Source organism: Crocodylus siamensis, chromosome 1 (genome assembly GCF_052110815.1).
Source record: "Crocodylus siamensis isolate JL-2025a chromosome 1, ASM5211081v1, whole genome shotgun sequence".
NCBI classification, from domain to species: Eukaryota; Metazoa; Chordata; order Crocodylia; family Crocodylidae; genus Crocodylus; species Crocodylus siamensis.
Window position 1 is genome coordinate 108528588 of NC_143395.1, and position 27551 is coordinate 108556138.

General features: G+C 42.3%; 1 protein-coding gene across 5 annotated transcripts in view; it reads left to right on the forward strand.

Moving 5' to 3' along the window:
• ARFGEF3 (ARFGEF family member 3) overlaps positions 1–27551 on the forward strand; it is a 155974-nt gene that overhangs the window by 61027 nt on the left and 67396 nt on the right. For 2 of the 5 annotated variants that reach the window (XM_090040246.1, XM_090040264.1), the window contains exons 5-9: positions 8341–8409; positions 14977–15099; positions 17202–17247; positions 18652–18730; positions 24606–24710. In XM_090040246.1, the coding sequence (XP_089896372.1) occupies positions 8341–8409; positions 14977–15099; positions 17202–17247; positions 18652–18730; positions 24606–24710 (422 nt within the window). Of the gene's footprint in view, positions 1–8340; positions 8410–13338; positions 13471–14976; positions 15100–17201; positions 17248–18651; positions 18731–24605; positions 24711–27551 lie in introns of all 5 variants that reach the window. The other 3 variants (XM_090040256.1, XM_090040272.1, XM_090040238.1) reach the window with 2 other exon arrangements.

The following is a 27551-nucleotide window of genomic DNA, read 5'->3' on the forward strand; positions in this document are numbered from 1 at the left end:
TTGCTCATCGGTCTACGTTGGGCTGTACTTGTGGGTGTTGTTTGGTTTGGCAGTCCAAGGCTTCCTCTGCCCTCGTCTTCCCCTTCCCCCAACGAGCCTAGTTTAAAGTCCACCGGAGGAGATCTGCCAACCTAGAAGAAAACACATGCTTACCTTTTAGGGGAAAGGTGGAACCCATCTTATCCGAGCATGTCTCTTGTCGTGATGTGTGGGTCGTTGTTGAGAAGGCCAAAGCCCGCCTCAGGGCACCATTCCCGAGGCTACCAGTTGGTCTCTGCTATGCACGTCTCATGCTGTCTTCCATGTCTGCTCACTGGTAGGAGAGAAGAGAAAACCTGTGTACCTACGTTCTTCAGCATGCCCCCCAGAGCGTGGTAGTCCGCCATCAGGTGATCAGGGCTTCTCCTGGCTGCATCATTAGTTCCCACATGGATTAGGACCACGGGGTAGTAATCAGTGGGCTGGATCAAACAGTTTTAATTGTTTGCTCTCATTCTTGCTTATTCCCAGTGAAAATTTAAAGGTTTTTTCTTTCTTTTTTTTTTCTTTAGTGGAACAGCTTCAACAGAGAGCCATATCCCAAAATTTTCGACAGTCTAATGGTTTGGGTGTGTTCATTGTGGGAAGTGAGTAATGTAGGTTTAATTTTCTCAGGTAGAGGGAATTCATGTGGTGTTCCTATTCCAAGTGAATGACCTGACCACTGAGTTTTTTGATTGTGTTTCATGTGCAGTTAGTTGTGATCTGAGCACCCTCAAAGAGTATAATCATGAAGGTCAGGAAGAAAAATGACTGAATTATGGATCTCACTGGGCTTAGGCATGAGTTAGGGAATGAGCAGCTTGGTGCTATTAAAATGTGGATTGGGGCAGGCAAAGTCCAGCCTGTAGGCCAGCACTGGACTCCGTTTCCTAGCAGCCCCTGCCCTCATAGGTGGGGCTGGTTTCCATGGAGACCCCAGCTGCACCTACATGGGTGAGGTTTAAGACTGAGGTTACCATGGAAACTGGCCCCAGCCACGCTGGCAGGTCATGCAGCAGGACAGGGGGCTGTTCCAGAGCTACTGGGATCTTGCAGGGGAGGCAGCTTGGTCTGGGGCCAGGGCAGACCTGCAATCTACAGCCTGCACACTCCAGGCAGGGGCACACAGACAGCAGATCATGGCTCTGCTCCAGCTCAGGACCGCTGCAAGCAGCCAGGGCAGAGCCATGTTGTGCTGCCTGCACACCCCTGCCTGGAGAGTGCAGGCTACAGATCACGGCTCTGCCCTGGTCCCTGACGAAGTTGCCTGTGCCACAGGATCCCATTGGCTCTGGAGCAAACCCCTGCGCTGTCGCACTCCCTTCCAGAGTGGCTGGGGATGGTCTCCATGGCAACTCCAGTCTTGAGCTATCATCACACAAGTGCAGCTGGGGTCTGCATGGGTCTACACCAGCCCCAGCAATGTGGGCTGGGGCTCCTGGGAAATGGAGTCCAGCTGCCAGCCAGATGTCCATTTTGCCCAGCCCTGACCTAGATGGTCGTGCACATGCCAAACAACTGAAATATAGGGAGCTGGGGATTTTACTAATGGGTACTTTGAGCAGTGAGATGATTCAAGAGTTTCATGAATGACAGTGGTGCTTCAGTATGGGATTTGGGTACTTCAAGGGACATCTTGACCCTTGGGTCCTCCCTTGTAAATATAGCTCATAAATGCTTTTGAAAGTCCTACCCTCTTTTCCTTCCTTTTCTTCATGTGTAAAACAGTGATAGTACTTCCTTTCTTCTACTCAAGTTATTTTTAGACTACACATTCTCCAGAGCAGGGAGAATGTTTGCACTTCCTATCCAGGGGACCTTGCTTTTGGCTGGGGTGTCTGAGTGCTGCTGTAATGCTGTTGAAAATGGGATCTGTACTGAGGAATCTTTCTCCTTCAAGGACAGTGAGAAACCTAAATTGTCTCAATGTGCTGCACAGTGGAGATTCCAGCTCTTGTTAGAATGACTTATTTTAATATCATAAAGTTGTTCAGTGAGAACTGACTTTTCAATGTATTGTAAAAAAGCAATTTTCCTCCTCCTGTACCCGTTGTGAAAACTTAGTTGTGCATGCAGCTTGATACTGTCTTATAATACCATTTGTAACTTGGGCCTCCAGGGAGCCAAGATCATATTTCTTCCATGATGCGTGAAGCTCCACCAGTAATTAAAATGAAGATTTTTTTCATTATGGTCACACATTTACAGAAAGCACATTTCATCTCAGCATTTGCAAGATAATAGGGCCAATTAAAACACTCTAGAAGGTTTTTGACTTTGAAGTTGTCACCACGGTAACTACTTTTCTCCTTTATCAGACTGCTTTTTTGTCAAGCTTTCCTATATAATGTAATGCCCCTTTCCATAGCACACTTACTACCTTTCCAATACTTTTATCCCTACTCAAGTTATCAGAAATTGTTTGAAAGCTTGTTTTATGTTTTCACAGCCACTTGTTGACTAGGTCAAGTGTAATCCTCCATTGAAATACACCATATTTCTTTTCATCACAACATCTGCCTGTATTACTTAGGCATGTTTTTAAACTACTCAGTCTGTAGCTGGGACCATAATAGTATGTTAGAAGGAAATCTCCATCTTAAAGTGTTTTAATAAAGTTAAGATATCCATAATTTGTATTTCTAGAGCACTTTTCCTTCAGTAATTGTGGGAGTGCTTTTTGAGATTAAACCTCATTTTTAGTCCTCTGGGCATAAAAAAGGGAATTTGAGGTATGCAAATTACCTGGGACTTTGCTGGGGTCACAAAGGAAGCCTCCGACAGGGCTAGTAAAAGTTCGGATCTCCTGAGTAACTGTCCTGTGCTTTAGTCTCAGTTAAAAAGTGTTTTTCCTCTCCTAGCCGTGATCTATGCAAGGTTTTTTGTACTGATATAACGATAAATAGCATAACTAAGGTGGAGTGACTGCAGCAGCAGTTTTGGGCCTCAGCTTGGTGGGGAGTAGGGAAATTACAGCTGCCACCACAGCCATGTAGCTGCACTGGTAGGCAGAAGTCACCACTGCCCTTGTACATCACTTCTGACTCAGGCATCCAGCTTCCCTGTTACATCTCTGCTAACTATTTTGGTTAATTTGAATATGATTTTTTTCATTTTTAAAACCAAGTAATTATCCTGGCATGGTCACTAATATGGATGTAGATAGAATGGTATTGAAGCACTCATAGAATCATAGAGAAGTAGGATTAGAAGGGACCTCAGGAGAAGTCCAACCCCCTGCTTGAGGCAGGATCATTCTTGTCTAAAACTTTGATGTCCAGTATTTGTCCACTACCTGCTCTCATAAACTTCCGTAACTTCTCTTGGTAATCTTTTCCCAATGTTTAACCACATTCATAGTGAGAGAGCTATTTTTAATATCCAACCTAAATTTCCCTTGCTGCAATTTAAGACCTTTACTCCTTGTTCTGTTTGCTGCAGCCAAAAGGGAGCAGTCTATCACCATTCTAATATTATAAAAGCCTCTGTCTGTCTGTCTGTCACGCTTTATGCACGCTGCAATTGGCTGACAAACAGCCAGTCAGAGTGCAGACAAGCATTTGAACAGGAGCTGGTGGCAGTGGAGCACTGCCATGATGGTGGGGACACGGGATGGTGAGGGGGAGGCAAGGCCAGCACACCTACTCCTTGCAGATGGTGGCACAGGGGGGTAGAGGAGTCGAGACGCTGCGAGGGGGCCAGCCCACAGGCTCTGGCCTCAGCCCATCCCTCCCCAATTCCATCATTGCTGCCTCCAGGACTGAGGCGGCAGCGGTGGTTGGGGAGGAGCAGGCCCGACACGGGTTGGGGGAATAGTGGGCATACCATGGTGGTGGCAACAGTGGGTGGAGGGGAGGAGTGTGCCTGGGCCCGGGCCCGACGGAGGCCAGGAGGAGGAACGAGCCTGAGCCGGGGGAGAAGCCGGCTCAACATGGCTGTGCGGGAGGGGAGCAGCGCCCTGACACCTCCTCCCCCCTCAGGCACGGGCCTGGGCCCACTCCTCCCCCAGACCACCCCCGTCAGTTTCAGCCCGCTCCTCCCATTCCCCTGCCGCCACCGAGTCAGTCTGGGCCCGCTGCTCCCCGCACCATGGTGGCCCAGCTTCTCCCCACCCTCAGGCCCAGTCCTTCCCCCACATCGGGCCCCAGGCACACTCCTCCCCTCCCCCTACTGCTGCGGTGGGGAGGGGGAGAGCAGGCCCGGACCGCAAGCAGCAGGAGGTAAAGGGGGAGTGGGCCTGGATGAGGCGGGCATGGGGCTCTGTCCCTGCACACTCCACCTCCCCCCACCCCCATCATTCCTGACAGGCAGTTGCCTAGTCTAACATATAACACCCTTATGTGAATGCTGCTGTTAAATCCCCACTCTTTTGCAGACTAAATAATGCCAGTTCTTTAACCCTTCCTCATAAGCTATGCTTTCTAGACCTTAAGTAATTTTTGTTGCTCTCTTCTGGACTCCTAATTTTGTTCATGTCTTTCTTGAAGTGTAGTGCCCAAAAATGGGTGCAGCCTGGGAACTGGATGCATATAGAACCAGAACATGTTGGCATACGAAATCTTTTAGAGCATCCACGCTAGCAAGGTTGTACCACCTTAATGTTAATAATATAGCTGACATGTTAAAATTTTTGTGAAGAGAAGACCTAAATGGCAGTAGGACCCAGTGTCTGTGAGGTAAACCAGCTTGCTTTCTTTCCTATTAACTTGGCTCATACAAACTGCAAGAGTCGATGTTGAATTCCCTATTGTTTGAAAAGAAGGTAACCATTATCACCTGAACATCAGCAGCCAGGTGATTACAGTTTGACTCGGGCTAGTGCTTGGTCTGCCTCTCAGTTAATGATTTAATTGCACACTTAACTGGAGGGGCTTTGATAACATGACAGAAAAGCAAGGCTTCTTTCCTGCTCTATTAGGTTGCAGCTATTTATGAATGGAAGACAGAAAAAATTAAATGAGGGAAAGCAAATAGGAATCATAATTCTGAGTAGTAGACTCCAAAGAGTGCTTTTAACTGGGATGTATGTACTTGTATTTTCTCCCCTATAACCTGTATCTTTCTCCCCCAAAGCAGCTGGTGAAAACTGGGATGTGCATTTATATGCAAGAAGAACAAATCCCTGTGGGTGCAGGAATTTGGTGTGGGGGGAGCAGTGGCAATATTGAGTGCCATGAAATTTACCTGCTGCCAGACTTCCAGATCTATGGGGATCATTCCCCACCCCTCCAGCAAGATGATATGGCCGTTTGCAGCCAGTTGGACCAGCTCGCAGAGTTGGTCCTCAGCCACACCTGGTGCCACATGGTGCATGGTCCCAAATCTGGCACTGCACATCTAACCTAGCCTGTGGCCTTAGAGCTGGCATGCAGCCTGGGAGCCAGAATGTGGGACTGGCAGGAAGTTCAGGAACAACCTTGCCTTCCTAGTTTCTGCTCTTCAGATACTTACATGTGGTACCTCCTTTTTTTTTCTTCATACTTTTTTCAAATCAAAGTATATGTTATTTTCAGGAGCAGGTTATATGCTAGAAAATATGGTATTCCCTTGTGTGCCATAGAATGCTTTTGAAATTAAGCATTAAACATTTGCAAAATAATACTGAGATGAGCTTCCATAATAGAGCAGAGAAGTCTTATGAAGGAAACAAGAGTTGCTCATACAATTTTTGAGGGGCCAGTTCTGGGGGGTAGGAAGCAATTGGACAATGAAGCTACCTTTGGGGCCCAGTTGTCACCTGTTTCAAGAATGCCAGAGAGAGTGCTCAACATCAGCACCCAAGTTGTTCAGAGGGTGGCTTCACTACCTCCTTTCCAGGTTTGGCACATGCAGGGTAAGAGCAGGTAGGTAGGGCCTGCTTCTTGGCAGCACTGTTAAGAGTATCATGTAAGTGGTATAGAGTTTGGGCATAGAATCCAGAACTCCTGTGCTTCATAGGTGCTTCCTTCCTGTGCCCTTCTTCCAAACGCCCTAGCATAGAACTGCACCAGGGCTGTCCAACTTGAAGCTCACAGGGTTTTGCCTGGGTGCCAAACCCCAAATCTTCCTCCTGCTGCCAGGAGACAGGCAGATGTAGGAAGGAGGTTACATGGCCTTGCATGTGGTTTGCATAGTATGTGGAAGCTATAGAAGCTATCATCTGCCTTATTTGGGTCCTACATAGAAAGAACCAAATGTCCAAGATAAGAGTGAGGAATAACTGAAATTCAGTCATTTCTGTTAGCCTACTTTTATTCCAGTACAGTCTTCTCTAAAATAAGGTTCAGTTTCTCTATGCCCACTGAATTTGCAGAGGATTTTATAAGACTGGGGGAGGAGGGGGATTTGTTCATAGACCTGGATACAATACCACAAAATAAAACTCTCCATCTGTGTTATGGTGTTTTGTTTTTGTTTTTTAACTGATCTTCCACTAATTTTTTTAAAAATCCATGATGTTTCTGAATACAGTGCAGATTTTTTCAGTCTGGCAAGTGCTTAAGAGACTATAGATATTTATATCCCATGGGAAAAATGACACACTTGTCTGCAGATGGGTTTTTCATCTGTCCTGCTAAGAACTGGTGGCATTGATCAAAAGATCCTTCATGCTACAGGGTCTTTCCACTTTGTTAATTTCCTTCCATGTTATTAAGCACTTATCAGTAATGGATGGTTTTGCTATCTGGAGCAGGTCAGCTGCACAGAAGAGCCTCTCTGACATGTATTATGATGCTCAAGTGTTCCTTGGCCTCAGTAAATGCACAACACTATAGAGGGGACTGAAATTCTTAGTGCAGTCATAAGGCAGATTCTCCTTATTTTTTTTCCTTAAAGGTGGGGAGGGACATCAGAGTGCTGAACTGCCCATGGGATGATGTCACCAACTAGAGGAATGTGACTCTTCCCTGAAAATTGGTTCAGCCAGCTAGCTCAGGTCAATGCACCTGACTTCATATAATACCTATATATGGTGAAACAAACCATGTTACAAGGTGAGAACAGCCTGGATTTAGCAGGGAGCTCTCTGGGCAGTAGTCTCCTAAATGACTGCTCTCTGCAACCTTTAATCACATCTGTTGTGGCAGTCGTATTTTATATATTCCACTTTCTAAGCACAGAAAACCTTTCCCAGAGTAAAAACACAGTCCATAATGGAATAAGATCAAATAAAAATCCACTAAATTAAAAAAAAAAAAGATTTCTAATTAGTAGCTCTAATTTATCATGCTGCAGCACTTCCCTGTGAAAGAGGAAAATAGATAACAGAAGGGCTGCAAGAGACTATAGAAACTTATAGAGACATGATCAACATTCAGATGATTGTCTAAGAATATTTTCTTCCTATTTGTATTGGTGCTTAGAGGTTCCTATATGATAGAACGGGGTCTACACCTAGATCTCAAGTCCTAGGCTAGAATGCCAACCACTGGACCCTCCTTCTTCACTGACAAAGAGCAGCATAACTTAACCTGTTGTGCTTGCTTTACCTCTGTCATCTTTGTATCAACAATGATAAGTCTCTTGGGAACTTCTGGGAACCATTTGGCAGCTTTGCTGCCCTTGCTCTGTCTCCATACCAGTAATAAGTGATGCTTAGGCCATCTATTGATTCCCAGCTGAGCCAAAGATATTCACTGGCCATGTCTACACATGTGCTTTACTGTGGAGTAGACTAATTAGCTGCATAGTAAATCATCGCCCTCCACACATGTGATAGTATTAGGTCACAGTAAACTAATCTGCACACTGGGGCAATTTACTGCCATTAAAGGCATGCGTAGACACTGACTGTGGGCATAAATTGCACCTACTTAGCCCAGCTAGTGGTAGGCCAGACTCCTGCCTGCTGCCTAGCCAAACGCATGCTTCAGCCAGCCTGGCTGCCACCCGGAAGCCACGCTTGACCCCCATGTCCCCTGTCAGCCCGACCTGCTCCACCCTGGCTCAAATTGCTGCTGTATCAGGTGCACGTGTAGATGCTGTACCTGGGAGAAGTTTACTGCAGCTCAAACTGCTCCAGGGTTTATTGCTCTGCAATAATTCCACGTGTAGATGCACCCACTGTGAAAGAAACCCCACCCACTCATCTTTGCTCCACACATGCCTTAGCCTGGAAGTTAAGCATCAGTCCAAGACTCAGCTAAGAGGCAACATTGACATGACCAGTTAAGAGTTCATCTACTCTGGAAAATGGTAGTGGTTGTGGAGAAGAGGATTTGGAAAAAAAGATGTGGGGCTTGGATGGGACACAACAGGTAATATAAACAGCACAGAACAAAGAAGTGATTGAAATTAAACCTCTTGTGCCTTATCTTCCCTTTCCCCTTTTTATTGAAGGTTTTGCTCTGTATAACATACACCTCTACCTTTGAGCTGAATGGAAGTTCAGTACTGAAGATTGCTGAGGTGAGTGACTTCCATTCCTAATGGTGCTTGTTTTACTTAACCTATTACCACTAAGTAGAGCATGCCTTCCCTAAATTAACTGGGTTTGAAGTAATCTGAATAGCTGTCGCACTCTTTTCTCAATGGAAAAAAATATTACTCTTGTTACTGTTATACATTTTTAGGTATGATTAGCAGTTGTACAGGGATGATAGCTGCACTAGAAGCTGCATTTTCTACTGGTGGAAATTTTTGGGGGCATGGACACACATGACACCTAGAATAGTAATGTTGCTTAAACTTCAAGAAGACAGATATACAAGCCTGTTAAACCAGTCTAAATCCACCTGGAATGCTTCAAAAGTGTTCCTGCAAAATCAAATACTGTTTTGAATCAGTTTACACCGATTCAGTATTAGGGGTTGACACCAAGCGTTCTGTGATCTGGTCAGTCCTCCAGGCATCCCATATTGCATTGCCCTGTGCCTCTCCCACTCCACTGCAACTTGCCACTCTGGTGTGAAGCCCAAACTCTACTGCACCCTTTATTTTTTTTTAAACTTTTGTTGACGCCATTTTTTTATCTAAGACTTCCCTTGCGCTGTTTCTGCAGTAAATGCTATCTTTCTAACAGCCAGCTCTGTCCTCACTCCCTACCCAACACAGCCTATCAACATGCCCCTCTCACCCAACCCCCTCCAACTTCCGGGAACCAAAAACATAGATCCAAGGACTACCTTTCCCCTCCGAAGTCAGGCAAGTGCATTATAGACTTCAGTTATTTGTAGGCTATTGAAGTTTTTTTTAGCTTATGTTTAAGAAACAAGAGAAATTAGAAAAGTGACAATAAACCAACTACAAGTTATCCAAGTGCTAGGACTTCTAAAGCATGGGTACAAGCACTCTCCATTCACCCATTTGTGAAACCTGATGGGCTAAGTGCTCATTCCCACCCACTGGTATGAGCCACAGCACTTCACACAGTTGTGAACTGGTTCTCAGGGATGGTTCAATTATTGTGTATGTACACAGTGGCACTGACATAAGGCTCTTATGGTATTATATGTTTTGACTACTTGGTATATGTTGTTTCATATTGCTTTGCTCTCACAGTACTAAAAGATCCCTGCTTCATTTACTTTATGACACCAGATAGAGCCAAATTCCTCCTGATGAAACTATACCAAAATCCCATTAGAGTTGTGTGGAGCATATAATGTGCATTCGCAGTGTGTGCCTCACTCCTGAGGCTTCCATGAAAGGGATTTATTACATCTCTAGATTTATTACATTGCCCTGTTGCCCTGAATCAGTCTTCCTTTTTTCTCATTAAATTTCAGTCTGGATTAATTTGTAAAAGAGCTTTGGCTGCAGGAAAAAAAATGCACCTGCCAAGAGAAGATTTGTTTGTAAGTGAGCATTTTCAGACAAGTTGCACAATAACAAGTAATGAGCCACTGGCCTGACATTTATCCAGGAAGGAACAGACACATCAGAACATTCATCCCTGTTGTTTGGTAGGGGCTGTTGCATTTACAAATTAATATAAAACTATATAGAGCAAGTTCTGTAATATAGTTGCAGGGAACATATACAGAGTTCAGTACAGAATAGAGCAATGACAAGGTTTGTATGAAAATGCTCGAAAACTCATTGATGGCATTCTTTTGTTTTTATTCCCTGTTGCTCAAAAGAACAGTTAATAAATGGGTTAAAAACATTATTTGTTTCTTTATTCCCATTTCATTTACACATGGAAATATCAGTCTGTACTGAAAGAACTTCTGGACAGCTGCAAGTGAAATTAGTGGGTATTGAAAAGATATTACTCAAAATAGCTTGGAAACATTAGCTTTTAGTTGAGGCACAAAGGAGGAAAAAACAGTGACAATGACTGGGTTTATACAGGTAGCTTCTTTCTAAATCTGAAGAATAAAATGATCCCTCATCATTTTGTTCTTATCTGTGGCAGCAGCCAGCAACTGTTTACAGTTGTGAACTCGGACAACCCAGCTCTGGTCCAATCTGGACCAAGTGGCTTTGGAGGCATGTCTGTAGCAAGAGGGTTTCCCTGCCCACTCAGTGAGGCCAGATAGCTGAAGCTACATTCCCCAGCCTCCAGCTCCCAGGCTGCAGTGCAGGTGCAGCTTCCAGCTGTTTGGAAAGCCATGTTTGGGTTGGGCAGCCATGAACTGTGTCTTTGCTGCCTCTCCTTGAGGCACAACTCTGGGCACCACAGCTAGGGAACGGTTTGGCTAAGGGAAACAGCAGTGATACAGGCACAGCTTCCAGCTGTTGTGCCCTAGCATATTTTCTTGCTGGTCCTCCCTAGTGTGAGCACAGGCAAAACCCACTGGCTCCACAAGTTGGATCTGATGGGTCTGTAGGCCAGATCTTACCGTTTCCTGATCTTGGAGGGAAAGGAAGCATGATAACTAAGAAAACAAGCAGGCTTACCTGGGTAACTAACCTTTCCTTCCTTTTTCATGTCCTTGTGACAAGGTATTTAGTGGCATTCATAGATTCGTTGGAATCTAACAGGCCTTTACCATAAGCACTACTGTGGCCTTGAACTTGCACCCATGCCACTCCAGCCCCTAGGTAACTAACCAGAGTTACCTGCAAAGGGATGCAAAAATATAGTCCCGATGCAAAGCATTGAAATTCTCTGTCAACCTACCATATATACTACACATACATGACAACAATGTTGTCAGCTGCGGAGGTATGCCATCTGGAGCAGTGCAACATTAAGTTTATGGTGTAGACATAGCTGACATCCTTAAAATGGTTGGTATGTATGGCACATGCACAATACATAATTGTTATCATTTGGGATGGCCTGCATAGCTTCTAGTTTTGCCACTTTAGTAGTGTGAAAATCCTATACTCAGACTAGGCAGCTGCTGCTAATGCTTCATGTGAGATTCCCATGAAGATGTACTTATGCACCATCAATGGCCAGCAGCACTGGCAATCTTCCTACTCATGTTACCCATTTTTCAGGGTAGTCTAAGCCCTAGTAGCTTTAATTCCACATGCAGAGGAGGAGTTACAGCTACTTTCCATCGCTGAAGCTTCCCCTTTGTCAGACTTTCTATTGTACAGGTCAGAAACTGGTGAAAATCAAAGGTGCATCAAGCCCAATATATTGGTGATATATCGGTGTGCTCTAGATAGAACCATATATACACAATAAAAACAGGGTTTAGTAGTTCTCTCTAATACTTCAATCTTTGAGGCACTATACAGGCCTTCAAAAACAATGAATGCTGGTGCATATTTCATGTTCTGTTCTCTAGAGGCATCCACAAACCATAAGTCTTCCCTCAAATCACATTTTCTATTCTTCTGTGAATTCAGCTCACAATATGCAAATTTTTTTTTTTTCTATTTAAAATCTCTCAATAAATGTCAGCTTTTGTTTCAGCTAGTGGTTATGCCATATTATCACTTCCAAAGGCCCGGGTCTACACTTCTAAGTGACATGACTGTAGTCGCACAAGTTATCCGGGTGATATTTTATGACACTTTTATACATGCAGAACCCTACTACAAATTCAGTTATACAGGCTAAAGCTTTTTTACCAGTATAGTTTATTCTGTTCTTACTGGTAAGAGAGATACCAGTAAAAACTCTTCCTTCTCTCTCTCTCTCTCTCTCTCTCTCTCTCTCTCTCTCATGGTTGCATCTACATGAGGACATTTGCCAATATAACTGTCAGAAAAGAATGTGCCCAAGTCAAGATTTAATTCCCATTGATCTTTAAGTTGTATTGGGTACCTGTGTCTTCAGATGCCTAAATACCTGTGTAAACTAATCCTGGAACAGTATAAGGGCCTTAGACTTCCAGTGATGAGGACTCAGTTCTCTCCTGTACCTGTACTCTGACCAGTAGTGTAACAAGGTGAGGGTGCAAATGGGGTCAAATACTGAGGGGGTGCCAAAATCATCCCTGTCTGTGCTCCCTCCAGGACTTTGTCATGGCATGGGCAGCCATGCATCGCCTGGCCAGAGGACCAGGCAAGTGCAGCTCTGCACCCAGCAGCATATCAGGAGCAGGGAATGAGTAGGGTGAATGGGGTGACACACTTGCCCTTTTCCCCTCCCTCCGTTTTGCCGCAGGACCCAGTTCATGGTGCAGCAGCCCTGCACCCAGTTGCATATCAGGGAGGTGAGAGGGAAAGCAAAGTGGGAACCAGGGGCAAGCCCCCAGGGAGCCTGTGCCCCCAGAGAGCCTGTGCTTGTGCTAGAGCACAAGCTGATGCTGCTACAGCAGCAGCAGTAGTAGTAGCAGCTGCCTTCACTGTGTAGTGAACAAAGTCCAGGTAAGAGTTTGCTCCCCCTGCCTGCTGATAAGGCTCCTTGATTTATCACTGACCTGGCTCCAGCAGTTGTGGAGATGTTCTCTGACCCCTTTCCTCTCTGGGAGGCCTTCTTCCTTCCTTGATATGCCACACACATCAGAGTGGGACTGGAGCCTGCTTTGCTGTCTCAACTGGCCATGTACCCCAGAGAGTGCCCTATGATGGGAGTTCTCTGTGCAGACATCTGGCTGTCCTGTGACACCTAATTAATGCAAATTAGGTACTGAAATTAAAGATCCCTTAAGCTAGTAGACATTGGGCATATTGGCCCTTTCCTCAGCCTTAGCTTCTTGCCCATAACTTTGGGATAGTATTGCCTCTTCATTTTGCTACAATCCTGTGAAGGGGTTATATTTGTGAAGACCGCTGGGTACATGGCTTAGCTATTATTTGTATTGAAGGTACAGTAAATGTTGCTGTATCTTGTTACTTACCATAGATTTACTATCTACCAGGCTCCAGCATGAAAGGTTATTTCATGCTCATGATTATCTTTTATTCATTAAGGCATGCATGGTGGGAGTTTGCCTTGTTGAACTCATTGTGTTACTTTGTCTAACCCACTGTGTTTTGCTTTCTTAGTTGTGTTTTGCCTGTCATAAAGCTGGAAGTCCCCGAATGCATGAAATGATCAAAGTGTCCATTGCTCACCTCTTCAATGCCCTGTGCTCTCGCATTTTTACTGGTGTCCCTTCACCAATGGCTTTTCACAAGGTATCATCATTGGGGACTCAGTAGCCCAGGAGACCCTTTTCAATCTTTTGTTCCTCTCCTTGGCCTTTTTAGAACATGGTCTCTCTCCAAAAAGTCTGCTTACAGGCATGAGTAAATATGAAAACACACACACAGAGTAGTGATTTTCAAGGAAGTTGTTATTCCTCAAAATGAATGTAACCCTTATGCACCTGAATGGTGGCTGCTTGAAGAATATCCAAATATTACAAAAACAGGGACTAAGCCTATATGCATAACAGCTGTGCATAAGCAGAATTGGAGAACTTGCTGTAGACCAAAGATAGTGGAGTTGCTTCTTTGGATCACAGTTTATTCATAGTTTCTAGGGTCGGAAGGGAGCTGAGCAGATCATCAAGTCTGACCCGCTGCCATGGCAGGAAAGAGTACTGGGGTCAAATGACCCCAGCAAGGTGACTGTCTAGCTTTGTCTTAAAGACCTCCAGGGTAGGAGCCAGCACCACTTCTCTTGGAAGTTGGTTCCAGATCCTAGCCACCCTGATTGTGAAATAGCGCCTCCTGATATCTAGCCTAAATCTACCCTCTGCCAGCTTGTGACCGTTATTCCTATTATCGATAGGAGTCTGTTCAATAATCTGGTCCCAATAGGATGCACTAATTACCTCATAATCAAACCAGAGACCCTGCATCAAAAATGACAGCACAGTAATTAATAATGTTTTTGGAGAGATACTTTTCTGAAAATGAATCTTATAAAGGATACTGCAGTTGGCACCATCCCCACCCACAGGATTCAAGTTGTATTGCAATTTGGTGTGTCCACAAAATATCACCTTTGGGCATATATCAAGTATGAAAAATTTCATCCCTGAAGCAAAAGGTCTGAGTAACTAAAGACAGACTTAGAATTGACACACTGCTCAACATTAACAATAACAATATTTTTCTCCATTTATGGGCACCTGAAAACCTTTGGATACTAACAAAAATAAGCTAAAATCATGATGTATAGTAAACTGAGATGCCAGTTGCTTCTTAATAACAGGAGCCATTTGAAATTTATACAAAAACCCATTTCAATGATAATTGACACAACATAATTAAAAAAGGTTTTGTGCCTCAGCTGAAAATGTGATTTTTTTTTTTTTTATATTTTGGAAGCTGAGTTTAGAATGATGATCTATACCGATTTATTTGGTCCTTGTTGGTGTCATGACAATGTCACTGGAATTAAACAATACGACTAATATTTAAGAAATATGCACTATGTAAAGCAAATGCCAGAGCACCAAAGTTTAAAACCAAAATTTATGCTACTTTAAGAGAAATAAAACTTCAGTAACCTGCCATATTTTCTGCTGCTTATTGATGTTTAATTGATTTTTGGCTATTCACATTGCTGAAAATGTTTTGGCCCCCACAAACTAGTAAATCTTTGGCATAGATGAGAGTTTGATTTTAATCCAGGATTGGTTATTTATAACTTTAATTTCTTATCTATGTGCTGTTTTCTTGCTTCCTAATCAGGTTTGCATTGAAACATATGTGTCTAGCTGTCACCAGCGGAGTATTAACACTGCTGTGCGCGCAACCCTCAGCCAAATGTTAAGTGACTTGACTTTACAGCTCCGGCAAAAGCAAGAGAACACAGTGAGTCTTCCTTTATAAGCAGATGGTGGAGTGTTTCACAGGTGTCTCTGTATGCAGCATACCATGGCTATTGGCTGTACCTTATGGCTTCAGTTGAGTGTTCCAACATGACTACTGTTTTAAAACCATCTCTCTTGTGAGGCTTAGTCTGCTGTCCAAGCAAACACTCCATCAGAGCCAGAACCTTCGTGTTGTTCAATCTTTTCCTCCGGCAGACAGGCTTAGTGTTTTGTTTTGCAGGAAAGGCATTGTGCTGCTGTTAGATTGCCTTGACCTTGCTTCCTTTTCTCTTGCTTTTCTCTTGCTTACTGTTTTTGTTCATCATTCTGAGGTCCAGGCAAAATTGTTCTTGCACTGAAGTTCTTGCATAATAATCATTGCACATACAGAACAAATACTCAGCTGTTGAAACTATAGCTGACATATTTATGATTTTAATGAGAAGATTGACGCAAACGAATGACATGATTTAGCTGGAGGGCTTTTTAACCGTCTGGCTCATTGACAAAAAAATAACTGGAATATCTGAACTCTGTTGAAGGGCTGTCCAACTGTCAGCCTGCGAACTGCATGAGGTTCATCGTGAGGTTAATTTGTGGTCCCTGGGCTCCCGTTCAGCCACTGCTTCCCCACCATTCCAGCTGCAGCAGCCAGGATCTCCAGCTCCTTGTCCCTCCTCTAGTTCCTGTTTCTTGCTAGTACTTCAGGGGTGTGGTGGCCATGGTGTGGTGGCCATAGTGTGGTGTACCGGGGGAGCCAAGGGTGAGGGCCAGGGTGTGTGATCCAAAGAACCCCATTTCTTTCCCATGTGCCATGTATTTCCCTGCTGACTTGGCCCATGTGCTGTGTGGCTCCCAGTCATTTGGAAGTTGGACAGCCCTGCTCTGCATGACAGCTGTTTGCAGTACTCTTTAATCATAGAATCATAGAAAATAAGGGTTGGAAAAGACTTAGGGAAGTTACCTAGTCCAACCGCCTGCTCAAAACAGGACCATCCCCAACTAGATCATCCTAGCCAAGGCTTTGTTTAGCTGAGCCTTAAAAACCTCAAAGGGTAGAGGTTTAATATATTACCCAGATGGGATTGTAAGCACTTCTGCACAATTTTGAAATCATCTTGGCCCTTTTTGCCCTTGTTAGCACTATTTTACAGATTAATTAAGAAATGTTTTGGCTTTGTTTGTGAGGCTGTTTTTTGTTTGTTTGCAAATGTGCTTTTTAAAAAATACTCTTAAAGCATTTGTGAATTTAGTGATTCAGTTTCTGGTTAAATAATCAGAAATTTTAGTCTAGTTTTATCCTGTAGAATAGCTGCAAAAATGAGTCTGTATATATTTATTTGTATTCTCTGTATCAAGTGTGGCTAGTTTATAAGTCAAAAGACTTTCTTAAAATGTAATTTTATGCTGTTTTCCTAAGCGGTAGCTCCACTGATTCTATGGAAAACTGACAACTAAGTTGCATACTTTCTGTTCTTATACCCTCGCTTATAGACATTTTGTAGGTTGTATGTAGCTCCTGGCAACTGATGAGGCTGACAGGAGTTCAACTGAGTCTTCCATGAGTTCTTTGTAATCCAGGGAAGAATCATAGAATCACAGAAAATAAGGGTTGAAAGGGACTTCAAGAACCCTGCACTGTGTTATACTGTGTTTACAGTGTTAACAGAAATCAAGGGGTGCATTTTTTTTTTTCCAAGAGTACCAAACTGACTTAGGAGCTAAGTCCTATTGAAAGTAACCAGGACATAAATATTTGGGGCACACGTGTGTTTTGAAGGCACCAGCTAAAATCAGTTGGGTGCCTAAATTTTTGAGGCTGTGGATCTTGGGAGCTTATGTCTCAATTATTTTCACCAGGAATTTGGCACCTAAATTTTAATCACTTTTAAATGTTGGATTTTTGAATGTTTTTTACAAGAAATACATATGTGACCTTGACACAAAGAAATAAGTATGTTGAGAGAAAAGATGTCATTCTTGCATCTCTTTCCTGAGAATAACCCCAAATTTAAGACTTTTACATGTTAATTCTTAGTCCTTTTGTATGCTGGATATTCCTACAATTTTTTTTCACTTGTACTAATTCTCTTCTTTCAACAGCAGGTAACTGGAAATCACGAAGTTCTGCAGGAGTTCAGGAGTCAAGGTATCTGTGCCACTTAATTTAAAGACTAAAAAAAAGGTTCTTCTCCCTTATTTCTTCACATTCATTGAATCCTTGCACTGTTACCAAATTCCCCATTGTCACAGTGATTACACCCTTTATGACAAGGATGTCAGTTAGAGTCGTGTCATCCAGCCTGCTAGGCTCCTGGTGGGGCTTGGTATATAGGGGTGAGGTCAGCAGTGGCAGGAGTAAATCTTCATGGCTCCCTGAGCTGACCCAGCACCTCACGGGGCTACATGGGTTAACACGCTGTCTTTTCATTCTGGATTACTGAGCCCGCTTGGAGACTTGTTTTGGTGGCAACGGGGTGAACAACCACTGTGTTAATTTCTACAGCCTTCTGAGCCAACACAGCAGTTCAGGTACTCTTGTTGATTAACACTATCGCTGCTTGGCATGCTACCAGAGATGGGTTTGGATCTAGTCCACAAAGAGCTCCACAATCTGGATCCAGCGTTGAGGACCAAACAAGTTTGACAGTACTGCTCTACAGAATCATATCATTGATTATATTATCGGTGGCTCATACCCCATTAATGGTTTCAATTAGTTTCAGAACTGACCATTGTCTTCAGATCTTTGATAGCTTACAACATTTTTAATCACACCTTCATCTGTACCATCTGAACAGTAGTGCATACAGGAAAGCAAGAATTATTTATTATAAGATACTATCTCTGCAATCTTAAGTGTTTCAGTGAAGTGGGTTTCCCTCCAAACATTTGAACAATGTTCTAAGGCCTTTTTCTTCAGATACTAGAAGAAGGTTGGAGATGGGCACGCAGTTTCTTACCTGTTGGGCAGTTAAATGATTTAACCAATATATAATAGCTTCTGTGATTTGTCATAAATTTTGCCAGTCCTGAGACATAGTTCAGTTAGAAGGGGGTTGTGAATGAGTCACACCTTCATCCCACTATAGCAACAGTTTTAAACAGTTTCCTCAGGAGTCTGTCTTCACTACTTGCCTGGTTGCTAGAAACTCTTCTGGATCCTGATCCTGTAATCAGATCTGTGTGGGAAGACTATAGTACCCCATGTGGACTCCACTGATTCCATACAGACCTTTGGTCTTATGTACATAGTTCCTCTGAAGTTTCAGAGCCTCCCACTTCTACATACATTTCTGGTGGTTCAGAAGACCAGCACAGAAACAAACCACAGGAAAAAGCATATCCAAGTAAATTTGCAGATACTCAGATACCATACAGAAGTCACTGGAGCCAATTAATATTTTTTTCTTACTGCTTGAATTACTGTCAAGGCCCAAAACTTGCATAAGTGTATTTGGGTGACATTTGAACATCCTTAGGGAGATGCATTTGTCCAGTCAAAGCCCCTATTTAATGCCATACTTAATGATCTTTGTCCATCCTTTTTGAGGTTCTACAGTAGAGTCCCTTTGTGATGATGTTGTGTCAGTCCTCACTGTGCTCTGTGAGAAACTCCAAGCTGTCATAAAGTAAGTGGGGCATCTGTTATCTATATGGTTACTTGCATATGATGATTCTGGCTTAATTCTAGATTAACAGAGCAAAATCATTTGTTGCATAATTACTTGTCAGAGGAATCCTGTGTCTCTAGCAGATTGATAATTCTGTATTAATTCAGCCAGTGTTTGCAATGAGAAACTGATTTTAAACACAATTTTTGCTATACAGCCTCAAGTAAGCAACAGTATTACCTTCATGGCAGCAACCTTTATTGTTAGCAGGAACCTTTATTGCTTTGTGCTGTTCCATACAGTAGCAGCACACATCAGGTAAAGGGAAATGTTTCCTTCCTAGAAATGCTGTGCATAAGGAACACATCCACAAAAGTGAAAAAAACAAATATCATAACAACACTACTGTTCAGTGACCTACTATTAAACTACATCAGAATATTGTATTCTCTGTGTACATGATGTACTGTTATATAAGATGAGCCCCCTAAAAAATTATTAAAATTGTGCTTTTACAGTATATCCCACAGCTTTCCGTGCCTGGTCCTGGAGGGTCAGCCCTTAAGGGTCTGTTTAGATTGCTACAGTTCTTTCCCTTCATAAGCTCCCCCCTCCACCCACTCCCCCGGCCCCTTCTGCCCCACCAGCCTGCAGCCTCTTATCAGTGTCTCTAGATTTGTCTTCAAGGAGCCAGTATCTAATTTCAATTATCTGTTTTGTTGACCGGGTTTGTTTTTTGTTTGTTTTTAACTTCCTCAGCTTTATTGTATAAGATGTACTTTACTTTGAGAGCCCATTTTGGTGTGAAAAGCCATGTTTTATATATTAGAAAATATGGTAGGACTTTCTAGTATTAGAAAGCAGATATTTACCATTTACAAGTCATTTGCCAACTTGTAGTATTATTAAAATATTACAGGTATTTTCTAAGGTAACTATTAGTTTAGCTATAACAACTCCAATAACTTGAAAATGGCATACACTGACATTATGGCAATATATATGTACAATACTTGTATACAATAAGGCGTTTATATTGCATCAAAACACCATAATATGATCTATATCTGAATACTGGTTCAGATTCTCTGCTGGTTTAAACATCATGACTTTAATTTTAATATCACCTTTTTAAATGTCCGTGATTTTTTTACATCATATGTTTTAGTTTTAAGTGGTTTGTCCTTGTTAGTTGTTGCATATCACAGAAACCCATTGGCCTATGCTGGTCAGTACAAGCTAAGAATCTGGCCCAATGATCTTTAATAATATTTTTGATGTTACTTAGTATTCCTTAGTTTATCCAGTATTTGGTAAATCTGTATAAAATACAACTTGCCCTCTATATACCACTTTTCCATCAAAGATCTGAAAACAGATTTTATGAAGTGAGCAACTGTTCTCCCCATTTTACAGATGAAGAAATTGAGGTACGCAGAAAAGAGTCTTGCCGTGTGGTTCATATGGCCTCATTATGTTAATTTATACAGGGCCCTTATTTGAGGTGATCCAGAGCCATGTGGCTGTGGAACCACGGGTCCTTTTGGACATGTGGGGCATGCATGAGGAGCACTTCACTTGAAGACTAAGTGTGGCCAAGTAGTCTGTGATTTACTGAAAAGGCTTCCTTTTTATCCTGGAGCCTTTAGTCAAGTCAATAGTTTGACTTGTGCGCATTACCTCATATACACTAACAGGACTGAGCAGCTGCTTTAAGAACTGTATGGTCAGTGTCTTCTGTCTGCAGTGCTTTTCTTTCAATTTCCTAACAATGATGCTCCCAAAGGACAAGAAGGGCTGAATTAGTTCAGAAAATATTGCCACTGTTGTTTTGAAATTTTGTTACGGGGCATTTTAGAAGGTAATATTAGCATAAGAATTAATTTTAACTATAAATAATACTTTCTGTTTCTGTAATAAAAGTACTTGCACCCTCAGCATCAGATAGTTTGCATTTGGTTTCATTTCTAAACGCATTCCAGTTCCAAGAAAAGAGATGTGATTTCGTTGATTTGCTGATTGAAAAATAGGTCCATTTCTGACTGAAACTGATCTGCCCCATGGAACCCTATCATCAGGCCCATGGTGCTGCCTATGGGGCTCAGAGCGGCCCTGCATGCCATGTCCCGGTACCACATAGTTAGTGCATGTTGTACAAAGAACCAGTCTGTTTCATATAGGGCTAAAGCCAGCACACACGGGGCACACAGCCAGTCAGGTGCATGTTACATGTGTACTCTCACTGGACTGGTCCCGAGTTCTAGATCCAGTGCATGGGGCCAGTCTGTGAACCTGATCAGCCCTCAAGAATTGGCCTTGTGCTCCTCATCTGGTCTATGGGGCTGAATGAGTTGGATACCTCTTGTTCATACTGTATTTATGATACCTCTTGTTGGCGCTACAGCTACTTCCCTGACTTCTGCTGCTGGGGAACCCCATGTGCCCCCCTTGACTAAAGTGGCGCCAATTTCCCATGCCAGATACCTTGTTCCAGGCAGACCCAAAAACCTCAGACTGACCATGACCTTTCCATTTGATAGTAGTCAAATTTTATTGATATGCAGTGACAGCAGATAAGAGTTATATAAACAACTCTGTATTTACCAGTCCTAGAGCTCTCATCAGAGTCAAGGTATGTCTGGCCAGTATGCGAGCTTCACCCTGAGGTTCTCTCTTGAATGTCAGATGTCAGCAACCTGGAGGTCGGAGTCTGAGGCCCATTTCCCCACCTTCCTCCGCCTCCACCCCCTGCATCCACCCTGCCCTCATCCCACTCTCATCCACCTGCAGTTGGGTAGATAAGACAGGTTCATGGTGTGCCCTCTGTCCATGGTAGCCTCAGGTTCCCCTCTCAGGGACCCTTTGCTGCTCTGAAATCCCTCCTTTTGTATCTTTCCTCATTCTGCGATGACTTTTCATCTCTGGCCATCACTGATTGGTCTTGCTGTTGTTGTCATACTGTCCACTTCTGGCCTGTCAGCATAATCCTTTGTTTCACAAGCCCATCGCATGTATACATCCTAATTTGAGCTTTCCCGGTACCCTCCTAATTTGGTCTGTTCCCCCAAAACCAAGGGCTCTGCACTTGGGCCCTGTGATCTGGTTCCACCTTATGTTATGTTATGGAACAGTGTGGTACATGTCTTTAATTTCCCGGTCTGTGCCTGCTCGCTGCCTGCTTGTAGACACAGCAGGCCTTGGATAAACTTACAGACTGACTTTTTAGAAATTGATTAACCCTTGCTGTTGCCCTGGACTATTATTCTATTGCATATATACTTTACCTATAAGCCTGTTCCCAAAAGCAAACCTCTAAATACCACTTTCTAGGCATCACCTCTGAGCTACATGTTTAACTTTCCATATCATGAGTAGTCATGTCCTGCTGAGAACAGGACCCTTGCTACTGACTTCAGTACAGCTAGATTTTTGCTCACCAAACAGAAAAATGAACTGACGTGTTTCACTTTGCAAGACTGGGAGCTAACTTGTGATGCTGGGAACTTGTTGCTCTGCCAATTACCAGTTTTCATCCTAAAGTATATAAAAGGTTGTCTGTTTCAGTGCTAAAACTACCATCATGTTACTATTCTGAACATATTACAAAATAAAGAACAATTTATATTTGCCTCAGTTGCATACAGTCCCATTATCAGTGCACATAAATAAACTTTGATTTAAAAAATGAATACAAAACCCCATAAAACTGGTATTTTAGCACAATCCTATTAATGTGCTACTAACTAATCAATCAGAAAAAAGCCCAAAACAACTTTGAGGAAATGAATCCAAAACAAAAGTAGAAAAAACATTTGTAGAGTGATGACTACAGATATCTAAATATGACGAACTGTTATCTCTCTGAAGATTTAAAGGAGATTTTGAGAAAAAAAAATCATTAAAACCAAGCTTTTACCAGTTACGCCTTTCTCTGTTACAAAGACTATGCTTTGAATGAAAAGAAAGTTGTCGGAAGCTATTTTCCAAGCTGCAAATTAGAGCACAAATTAGAATGAGTGGAGAAACATTGATCTGTGTAAGAACGTGGGAACATAACAACCCACTCCTAGGTTTTCCTGCAAGTCCTTTTGTAAAGATGCATGCATACTGATGGGGCAGAAATATAGGTCTGCAAAACTATGTGCTCAAAATATAATGTCCCTTCAGTTTCATGAGGAGCTTCTGAAAGTAAAACTGGCCATTTGTCTGAATGCTAAAATTTAAACCAATTGTTGTCTGATGGACAGTTTTACTCTTACATAATCACTGTAGGTGAATTATCAAAGGTAAACTATTTGATAGGATTTCTTGTTTTTGTTTTTGAAATTGATGAAAGAGGCTTATTGAGAAGTTTGTCTCAATCCTAAATCAGCAGAATGTGCACTGAATCAAAACAGATGAATGCTTATTGTAGCAAGGCACAGTAAGAAATAAATAGAACCTAAAATACTCAGTGAGCCCCGATTTACTGCAACAATATGTCCATCTAGCATACAGGCACTGATTTGTAATGCTGGACCAATATTCTTGGGGTCTTTTAATTAACAGAGAAGCATAGTGAATTATTCTGATTTCATTCAGGAAAGGTTTGTTAAAGACTTACTTTAGTAATTTTTAAGAGGAGGGAGGTTGGAGAGCTGTTATTCCTCATTTAGCACTAACAGTGGCATCCCCTCCATAAACAGCCCATCCAAGAGCCTTGTCCTGAGCAGCCTTTAGGTCAGTGAGGAGAAGCTTTGATTTATTATACTGTCTGATCTAATCGCCTAACCTGGTAATTACTTTAACACAGTGTTCTTAATTGCAGGCATATTGGTTTTTGCCTTTCAGTGTAGCAAGGCTGTGGGTGCTGAGAGAGGGTTAAGGGAGATGAATTTTAGTTACAACTCCCATGACCTTGAAACAATGAAGCCTGGGATCTCTTGAGTGTATTTTAACACGTTTGCAGGAGCAAGATGTTGGCTGTCCTGGTTCCCCTGCTTAGCTTGTAAATGTCCTTGTGTTGTGTCTAGGATAACTAATTTTGCTCAGAGGTTAAATTATAGATTTGTATAGGATGACTTGAATAGAAATGATCCTATCTCTGGCAGGGGGTTGGACTAGATGACCTCTGGAGGCCCCTTCTCTCACTACTCTGTTTCTGTCTTCACACTAGTGATTGCAGTTTACTGACTCCGCCCCCCCTCCAAAAAAAAAAGTCACATGTAATAATCGCAAAAAAGCAGGGCCAGAAGGGAACCCCAGATGCCATCCAATCCAACCTCCTGTCCAAGGCAGGGTCATCCCCATCCAAACTTAATGTGGTCACATGATTTCCCCCCACTCCACCCCAACAGGATGGCTTTTATGGACTAGAGATTTTGCTGAGTTCGCTATAATGGCTGCCTTTCAGAAGTCTGGATGGGAAAAAAATTTCAGAGAATGATACTGTTTGATAGGAAGAATTAAGATAAGAACACTGAACATTCTTTAGTTTGCATGAAGAAAATGTTAAAAACTTTACAGGGGTTTGAAAAGAATTCTTCATATTTGTACAAGAACTGTTTTTTCTCTGTCAAATTTAATTTCAGTAATTGCATCCATCTTATCTCTTCTTTTTTTCTTGGTAGATGTTTTTTCTCTTATTTCTCATAGTTAAATGTGATGAACTAATTCCCTGCTTTCCCTGTTGCCTGTTTTTACTGAATGTCATTAAAAACAAAGTAAATAGGATGATAAAGGGGATTATACAATTGGAAATCTATACCATTTTGAGGCAGATGCAGAATAATGCTGTGCAGTAAATTATAGGATAATGGGCACATGAACTAGTGGAGTTCTCCAAAAGGAATAATAAACAGATCTCGTAAATCTTTTTCATCCTTGAGGAACAGTCTTTGTTTCTGTTTGACAGTGAGAATCAGCAACTGCAGCTCCTGTACCTTGAATGCATTCTCTCCATGTTAAATAGTTCATCTCCCAGCATGCACCACCACAAAGGATTTACTGACCTCATTTGGTAAGTACACACATTTCATTCCCCCATTTATAAAGTGGACCAGAGCTTGGCAATTATAAATGTTCTAGGTTTTTGCTTTTTATTTACAAAAAAAAGAAAAGAAAAAACTAGAGGAAACCTAAAACAAATCACGCAGTGGGAAATTATGCTCTGCCCTCGCTGTGGAATACACTATATCCAATACTTTGAGTGATAAATTGCTAAACATTGGATCCTCGTAATCTGCTAACACACACAGTATTTGCAGATGGTAGAAACAGTCGAAAGAAGTACACTTAATACTATGGATGTTGTTGGTTGCAAAGAAGTTATTCCTCTCAGAGTAAAGTTTGTCCTGGAAATTATTTTCCATGCTTACACAGTGTGGCACCAGTTACACCAAGTGGCACAAAAGGATCCTTCTTGTTACATGCTGTAACTATGTTGTATAATAGTTGTAGGCAGGAGAGAAATTTCAGAAAATAAAACAAATTTGAATACCTATATTTTTTTGCTTGAGGCTGTCCTTGCTATACAAACATTTAAAGGGCATTATGATGGAGTTGGATGGTAATGGATTTACTTAGAACTTGTCATTGGTTTGAATCCAGGCTTGGCACTGAAAGTTTATTATCAAGCTGTAACAACTTTGGATAAGCTGTGCTTGAATACTTGGATTACACATTCTTAGACTGGCTGGGACTAGAGAGAGGTTCATGGTCATGGCCATTAGATGCGCGGTAGGTGAAGACCCTTTGTCCTGCACCTCTTTATAAAAGATGGGACTCTGCTATCCAAGGGCACCTATGCACATGCTTGACACCTGCTCAGACAAGTTCTAATTAGAATAAGTCAGAGCAGACTTGATTAATTGAGTCTGGATTCAAAACTGGATTAATTGAGTCTTCTGGAGTGCTGTAATTGGAATGCTCCAGCAGCCTTGGCATCATGTGTATTCAGTGCCCCCGTATGCCAAAATGGTGGCAGGGGTGCTTTAACTAAAGCTCATCAAACAAGCTTTAGTTAAAGCCCCTTCACCACCGTTTTGAAGCATTGGATGCTGAATACACGAGATGCTGCAGGCATGTTCATTAGAGTGGCTCCCTAGAGCTGCTCTAATTAAAATGCACTCCCCCCACCCTGGAGCACTTGTAAAGATGCCCCAAGTGCCTAATCCCTCAAGATAGTGCTGGCTGTCCCATACCTCTCCAGTAGCTCTTGCTTCTCCCATTAAGTCTGAAACCCTGTTTTCCCCAATAAGGGGATGAGAAGATTTTTTTTTATCTCAGGCATACTTTATGACAAAGTGTGAGAAACAGCTCTATGGAAATAACCAAAGCCACCTTATTTGGCTTGTTCCTTACAATTTTCTAAGACTCTCTTGTCCTCCTAAATGATTTATCTTTTGATTTTTTTAATTTTTTTTTTTCCTTTCTTCTTCTTTTTGAACTGGCCAGTGAGACTGCCTTCCTTTTTCTGAAGCTTCAGTCTCCATGTTCCCACCTGGTGACTGCTCAGTGGCTTTCCTTCCTTCATTCAGTGTTTGTTTACAAGCCTTTGAGGCTGGTTTCTTTGAGTGACAGGTAGCTTATTGTCCTAAGGTGCTTCCATTTGAAAGGAAAATGCTGCTGGTTAATGAGTCTTGAAGGCTCTGAATTGTTAGTCCTGAAATCCTTCTTGGGAAAACCTCTTGTATTTTCATCTAGATGGAGTTTTAAAGACAAGCCTAGAAGCATAGAACATTTGACATGCAAAATGGCAGTTATATTTATAGTTTGGCATAGATGTGAACAGATGTTGATAGTTTTGCTTCATTTCGTTGCTGTTACCTGCTTCCCCAAACTGGTCATCATGACTGACATCCTTAAGCTCAACTGAAAAATAAAGGGCTAAAGCTGAACTGCCTTTTGACCTCTCAGGACAGCTGCTGCAGGTTGTTTGAGGCAGATTGATAAATTGAGACTTGTGGCAAAGCTGTTGCAGTTGTTTCCTGACCTCTCACTTCTCCAGCAGAGGGCTTTGGTTTCTAATATAACCAGTCAGACACCTTTCATGAGCAAAGTACTCTATTGGAAAAAAAAATGTAATAACCTTAGAGTCATTATGTGAACTATTACATTTAAGGCTATATTTTCTGCTGTGACTTCAGAAACCTTAGCTGGTTTGGCAGGCATCTTGTTAAGTGAAGCATTAAATATATTAGGCTGGGATAAAAATCCCTGAGAAAACAGGATAGCCTTTGCTGTACTCATGTATTTCTTTGCTATTGTGACATCATTTATTTTATCTTCTGTACTACATTTGCTGATGAGCCACCGGTTTGCACAGGTTTGGATCAAAAAGTGGATGTTATTCTGATGCAACTCATGAATTATTGGACCATAAGAAGTAAATCAAGATAGAAAGGGCAGGAGTGATAAACCTGTACATAATGGCTAGCAAGCAGAAGAAATGATTGAGGTTATAAGCAAACATAGTTGGGGCTATAATGTCATGGTGCACGTAAAGTTGAAATGCATGGATGTGTGTACTGGAAATAGAGAGTGATTGCATTTTTAGTTTCCAAAATACTAATGCATTCATAGCTAGCAACAAGAAATACCTGCCCACCAGCTGAACTGCATACACTTGCCATAAGCAAGGGTATATAACCCAGAGCCTTCAGCCAGGGTACTTAAAATCCACAGACTTTCTGCCAAATGAGCTCAATCTGTCTTGGCTATCACAATTTTGGAGTTTATATCCTTTGTTGTTTGGAGCCACTGGAGAATGACAGTCACCCACACAGCAGCAGGGCTGGCTTGTTATCCAGTAAAGGACTGTGGTACACATCAGTACTAACCTGTATGTGCAGTGCATTCT